The 6,979-nt window shown below is 43.6% G+C and overlaps 1 protein-coding gene across 2 annotated transcripts in view; it reads left to right on the top strand.

Moving 5' to 3' along the window:
• Positions 1 to 207: 207 nt before the first annotated feature.
• LOC148821345 (F-BAR and double SH3 domains protein 1-like) overlaps positions 208 to 6,979 on the top strand; it is a 35,430-nt gene continuing 28,658 nt past the window's right edge. Inside the window, exons 1-2 of one of the 2 annotated variants that reach the window (XM_088932418.1) lie at positions 210 to 344; positions 2,290 to 2,387. In XM_088932418.1, the coding sequence (XP_088788544.1) occupies positions 324 to 344; positions 2,290 to 2,387 (119 nt within the window). In that variant the 5' untranslated portion in view covers positions 210 to 323. Of the gene's footprint in view, positions 345 to 2,289; positions 2,388 to 6,979 lie in introns of both variants that reach the window. The other variant, XM_088932420.1, reaches the window with a different exon arrangement.

The raw sequence follows: 6,979 nt of genomic DNA, 5'->3' as shown, positions 1-6,979 counted from the left end.
TTTTCAGCTTGTGAAAATATCGAATGACATGGAAGCGTCGTTTGAAACTCCCACTGAAAAGCTGCGTTCCCAGTGCCCACTGGCTGCAGTTTTGGAAATATCCGCTCGGTGGCGGTGGTGTGCAGTAGGTGGCAAAACTGCAGGTGTGTCCGAGAGACCCCTCCTCCTTCAGAGTCGGCTGTTTGCCGTGTCGGAGAGGCGGGCAGAATGGGTGAGAGGAAGGCTCGGAACCGGAGGAAGTATTACTCAAATCATCACGAAAAAAAAAGTGAGGGTAAGAGAAACCGGATTGAGCGCAGCCGAGGAAACAAAAGAAACGGAAAATGCAGCCTCCTCCCCGAAAGGTAAAAAGCTTTGAAGTACAAAACTATAGGAGAATATTGAAGTATCGTCAAACTAAGACGTAACAGGGGGTACCGCTGTCGCATTCGCCTAACAGACGTTGAGTTCCTGCAAAATGTGAACTTTCGTGCGTTTTTCTTAAACATCTGTTGTCAGTCTAACCCTTGTGAAGTTTTGCATGATACTTCTTTGGATACAGCTAAAGGAATTACGTTTCAAAAGCTAATGTGTTAACGTACAGGTTAAGAATCTTCATGCACATGTTTATGTCAAAGTTACGGTATGTGATTGTGCTGTATATGAGCATATATACTGTATATGTTTTTTTTTTAGTCATGATCGTTAGGAATTATGCGTTTTGCGCACGGAGTGTTTCGAAGTCCATACATCCGTGCAGAGGCGTGAAGTTTTAGTTCTGCTGTCTCTTTCTACACATTTCTGCGAATAAATACTCACACCAGGAAATCAGGCACAGTTAGAAGGCTAGACACCATCACTCCAGTTATAAACATTGGGAAGATCCCACGTGGATCAATAACTTTAAATAGTAAAAAAAACGTGGTTAAACAAGCACTTTCTCCACAACTCTTGGATCCTGGGTTTGATTGTGGACTGCACTGCCATCTGTGTGGAGTTTGCAAGTTTGGCTGGTTTGGTTTTCTCCCACCTCCCAAAGGCTGAATGGATTGTTAGGCGTCTCTCAGTGGTGCCCATGTGAGTGTGTTCTGTACCACACGCTGTGCAGGGAATACTGCTATCTGGCCTCTTCCTTACCAGAATAATAATGGATGGGTAATTACTCCCATAATTTCTGGCCCATCTTAAACAGTCCTGGAGTTCTGTGTTTTGAGGTTACATTGAAAATAAATGAATGCAAATAGTGTTCAGTACACACAGGAACCCCAAATATCTTAAATAAAAAAAGTGACAATTGTCATACTTGATGTATGGATAAATTTCTTTTACTTGTCCAGGTAACTAATAGAACATGTAAAGCACTTTAATTAGGTACCCGTGACTGGGTGTCTCAAGAAATTTAGGCTGTGCAACATTAAAGAAGATTCTGAAGGCTTATTCCACAAATAACAAAGTTGCATATGATTTGTAGACCTAGAAAAAGGTCTCTTTTTCTTACATCTTGATGTTCTGTGTGCTTTTTTTCAGTGGGAATTTTGTACAGGGTGACAACATACAATAGAGTTGAACAAGTCAAACACATTTCTATGTGAACTGCAGGATTGAATATCCTGAAATATTTTTGGTAGTGGAGTAAAACAAAAGTAAACCTTTGTTTAGCCACTCACGTTGGGTTGATTGCAAAGGTCATGTATCTCATGTGGTTATCTGTGCTTCCCATTTGCCACAGCGTGCTCATTCTCCCTGCAGCGCATTAGGCTGTCGGTGTGGAAAATTGTTAATCAGGTTGTGGTCAGACGCTCTGAGCTGACGGAGTTGATCCTGTCTGCATCGATCTCTGACTGCTTCTTAATGATTCCCCAGCCATTCCCAAACTGTGGACTATCAGTTTCACAGCTCTGCTTCTACGATGCTTCTTGGCATTCATTTGGTTCTACACTCTGTGCATCTAGCTTGAACACTGCAGATAGTGGTATTGCACCATTCCTCCTGCGGCCTTAAGGTGGAAATGTGAAAGGATGTTGAAAAGGATTATGATGCTCTTTAGGGGTTCCTTTTGAATTTCTCTAACACATGATTGCATGTCACCGACAATGTAACTGTAGGGATTCAACTGCTGTAGAACACCGACAGTTCTTTAGTCCATAGAAAAGCGGTTAATTGCTCATGGAAACAGAAGAATAAAGCCCCACCACGAGTCTGTTTATTCCAACACATCTGAGCGAAACCGACTCTCACCTGGCCCCGGGGCAGTGATGAACGTCAGGAGAACAGAACCAGGAACAGGACTCCGTGTGCTGTGTGTTGCAGGTGAAGGAGACCCAGGAGGTGAAGGTGGTTTTTGCAGAGCAGGTGGCCCAGCTGCAGAGCAAGCACCAGCAGGAGAGCGAGCTGCTGGAAGAGATCAGGTAGGAGGGGGGATTCGGGCTTGGAGGCGTTCGGTCCTAATCCCACAGATGGCAGCTTCGCACCTTCGTTGGCTCCTCAGCCAAGCACAGACACCAAACGCCCCAGCCTGCGATTCCTCTTGAGGTTTTCGGAAACTTCAGCTTCCTGCTGCGTCCCAGTGTTTTCCCAGCCCCGCTGCTCTGTCTTCATGGCCTGATTACCCTGCGCTCAAAGAGAACATCACTACTTGCCAATGCACCCCGCCAGCTTTCCCGTCAGTCCGTGTGCACGGCAGGGCTGCCCGGTCCGCAGAGTCAGATGCCGATGTGATCCTTGATGTTTCAAGCTCAAGAGGGATTGGGTGGGACCAGTCGTCCAGTGCTCTCTCGGGCTCCCACGGGAATAGCGCCCCCTCTGGCCGCCCCTGCAGCTGCGGGCTGGTGCTGATGTCTGTGATCCAACGCTGAGTGACAAACGACAGGTTTGCTCCCCTTTGTGGGAGCAGTGATTACGGCTGTGTTTCGAGATACTAAGGCCATGGCGGGTCCCTTGTCACATATATCATAAAAAAAATATTTGGTGGTTATGAATAAAATAGAACACATGCTGCTTATCCACGTTAGCACCTGCCTAAAAATAGAAATAACTTCACTCCTGTGGCTTTCGCACAACACTGGGCTCTGGGCTATAAACGCCAAGCTTTTTTTTTGCCATAGCGGACTGGCTGTGCTCTCGTGGGCTGTAAACGAAGACTGCCTGCTTCACATATTTAGCTCGGGAGGCTGTAGCTTGTGGTGCGGTAGAAGATCACCCAGTTTGTTTTTTTGTCTTGAGGATTGCTGCGCAGAGGGTCCCAGTTGGGGCCTACAGCTCCTCAGAGCACAGATAGGATTGTCCAGTACCTGACCTAGAACAGCCCGCTGCCTGATCACATGATCAGTCCAGGAGAGAAACAACACAAAGGTCCACATCTAGAAACTGGGAGCCAGGGGGTGTCATTTGACTCTCTGTCTTACAGCATGAATCACCATGACTTTGTATATACCTGTGCTGCTCGCACTGTAGCCCTGCCAGTGAACTCCATTACTGAATGTTGGCACAAGCAGCTCCTTAAATATTTATGTGCTAATTAGAAGGATTAATGTAGCAATTAAGGAGCTGGTTGTATTGAAGTACTGCAGTGGTCTGCATCAATCGGCTCCACTCTGGGGCCTTCAGAATCAGAACCCATCAGGCTTTCAAATCCGAGAAGGAGGTTAAGTTGGGAATAAATTTGACTATTGTGATGTCTTTACATAGGACCTAAGCTTCTGATAATTAAAAGAGACAGGGTACCTGCTGGATGAGGACTCTTAATTAAAAGTGACTGAATTGGACAGTTCCTTCCTGAGAACATGGAGAGTTTTCAGCAGTGAAACGTTATCATCAAAAGGCAACTTCTAATGGAGTTGAAACTAAAGTATTTAATGGTTCTGTTAAAAGTTCAGTTTACAGATTTCATTTTCTAACTGAGGGCTCGGCTGGAACATAAACCAGGGGTGCTGTGGGCATCCAGGACCTAATTTGGGAACCTCTGTCCTAGAGGGCTGGATTTCTGTAGGTCTAAGAGGTGCTTTACAGATGGGCGTTGATTATGACCTTTAAATCAGGTGATCTGACTTCTTACCCAAGTTCAGTTAGTTCAGTTAATTAGAGGATCAGGATTGTGATGAAAACCAGAGTACCTTACGAGCCTGGGGCTGCCCGTCAGTAATGTACATACTGAAGCCCATCAGACAATATTGCACAGTGGCAGAATCCTGCCCCTCTGTTCTACAGAAAATAGACAGGAGGACAAGCCAGGTTACAAGTCAGAGAAAGCTCTTTAGGATCTATCCGCTTGCTTATTCTCAAGGATCCCAGGGAATATGCATGAACAGAATGACTGCTTAGTTTGTTTCAGACATCCACAGCTCTCTGCCATTGTTTGTCTTATGATGGTGTTTCTTGAGCTGGGTGTCCTGCTGTCAAGGACAGGAGCATTTTCATCAAAGTCAGGTTTACTGCAAAGAGGTAATATCGTATCAGCACGCTGAACCAAGTGCAAAATGGAGAGGACACAGGCAGACATCTGATAACGTCCTGGAAAAACGTGGCATTTCTACTCTGGGTTATGTAGAAGAGTCTGGCAGGACTGTACTTCAGAAGAAGAGCCACTGAAAACTAGATAAAAGTGAAGCTGGACAATTTTTAAAACACTTTTTCCTTGTTTCAGAATACTTTCACTTACGACAGGAATTGAAATAAGCTTTTAAGAATTTCACTGTTGCATCTTATGGTACAGATTGACTTTTATTTTTAGCAATAAACTTGTTCTGCCCTTTATTCTGGCTGACCTGGAATATGCTTGGGCCTCTAGTGACTAATGATGAAAGAATTGGGGGAGGGGGTGTTTTGTTTTTCTGGAAAAGGATTTGGCACGTTTTTCATTTCCCAAATAGCTGCACAGACATTACAAAGGAAATACTTAAAACCACAGATTGAGGATGGGTCTGGCATCATTAAAGCCGCAGTATTCTTCAGTGACTTGGTCAGCATGCAGCTTTGCTGTGCTAAAACGAGCAGGCATAACATGGAGATAATTCAAATAAAATGTACCAGACATCTTGGCTTGGACTGGTGTGATCCATATTATGTCTTGCTAAAGGGTAAATATATAAACATGATGCATATGGAGTTCAGCGTGCACTGTAAACCCCCATTGTGATGAAGGTTTGTGTTTTCACCAGTTGAGACTCCTTGATCCTGATACCACTCCTGCATACTTTAACGCAAATTGATCAGTTTCATCCTTTCTTTTGTCTTTGATCTTTGATCCAAGAGGCTGGTGTGGCTTTGGAGATAGCTCAAACTCTGTCCACCTGACTTTGTCAACACTGTTTTCAATATCTTTTTTTCCTTATATGCAGAAACAAACCACGGTGTGATTTAACAGAAGGGGTTAGGTGGTCCAGTAGGACGTTTTATATCATTGAAAAGATTCCTACTAGCAACCACATGATCTAGATGGATGTGTGACCTCATTTGCAGGCTTCATCATGTAAAAAAAATCCCAGTCCTGAAAGGTTTTGGTCAGCTCTGACCTTCATATATAGGAAGTTTTCTATTTTTTTAAGAGTGGTTTTGTTTTTTATTATGAATCTATAACAGGAAATTCCTCCGCTTTTTTATCATAACCTTAGAAAGCAACTGACTAGTCAGACCTATACTTGGCTCCTCTGTAGCCCAACACTTGCAGGCACCAAGGAAATGCCTTCAACTCTTTCTAAAAGCCTTGGTCCTCTCACGTTTACACATCATCCCACTTAAAGCACTTAAAAAGCTGTCTTAAGCAGAAGCATTATTGAAGCAATTAAGATGCAAATAACATCTCAGTCTGGGTTTCCATATTCTCAAGTCTTTTGTTTCACAGCTAAAGCTTCAGGGAAGTAGAGGGAAAAGTCTTTTTGCGAACATATTCCTGTTTGCAAGGTTAATTGAGGTTAATTGCCGTTCTGTAAGATGCCACTGACTGGCAAACCAGCATTGCCTTCTAGATGCGTTTACAGTTTGGAAACCACTAACAAAAAGAATATTGAAAAAACAAATCGATCTCAAGTGACTGGGCACCTCATATAATGAGCCTGCTGCTTAATAATTCATTTGTGATTGGTTTCTGAACAAGTCCCAGTAGGGTCTGGCCCCCATCGTCTTCTCCAAGTCTGGTTCTTTACTTTGCCCTTGTCATCCTGTGTCTTGGGAACTTTAATGTTTGATCTGTTAGCCGCCTGGAGTCTCAGCCTCCGCCTTAGTACTGAGGGATGGAGTGGAAGGGCAAGAAAGCCCTCAAGTCCCAAACTAAGATCTGGCAATTGGCATCTCTAGCTAGTTTCTGTGTAAAAACAGCCATGTCTGTTCTTGAAGGAATAATCAGGATCAATTCTACAGGTTTCTCTAGGCTAGAACGATTTCTTTACTGGAGGTGTGGCTTTGCTTGTGTTCTTAGCAGAAGTGCTTGTGAGCTCGTATTGAAGCCATAATGTGCCAAAGCCTTTAGGTGGATACTTAGATATCCTAATGGATATGTAAGTTTCTTTAGTGGTGCATGGAGGAGAGTTCACGCATGCAGTATCCTCAAAGGTGTTAATGTCAACAGTCAAACCATGGACTACATTAAACCCAACAATGAAACAACCACCCACAGACTCATCAAGACCAGTGATTTTTAGGACTGAAAGCAGAGGCATGTCTTTCTACAAAGAGTGACAGGTGTCTGATACAAATGGCCGGGCCAGATTATTGAATATGATTTCCTAAAATTTGGCCCCATAAAATTGATATGTGGTTATTTCACATGCTGATCAACTGTGCTTCACAGAGTACAAAAAAAAATCACCTTGATGTCCTAGCTCTTCAGTTAGACTGTCCTGTATGTCAATCTGCAAAACAACACACTCATTTGAGGGTACTTTCTGTGCCATTTATGCAAACCCTTTAAAAAAATCAGATTACAATTTTGCCCCTTACATTGGCAGACACAGGAGTTTTAAGTTCCAAAATGTTTTTAAGAACAGATGTTCAAGGATGTTCTTGA

This window comes from Atractosteus spatula, chromosome 14 (assembly GCF_055471065.1).
Source record: "Atractosteus spatula isolate fAtrSpa1 chromosome 14, fAtrSpa1.hap1, whole genome shotgun sequence".
NCBI classification, from domain to species: domain Eukaryota; kingdom Metazoa; phylum Chordata; class Actinopteri; order Semionotiformes; family Lepisosteidae; genus Atractosteus; species Atractosteus spatula.
This window is presented reverse-complemented; position numbering and strand designations above follow the sequence as displayed.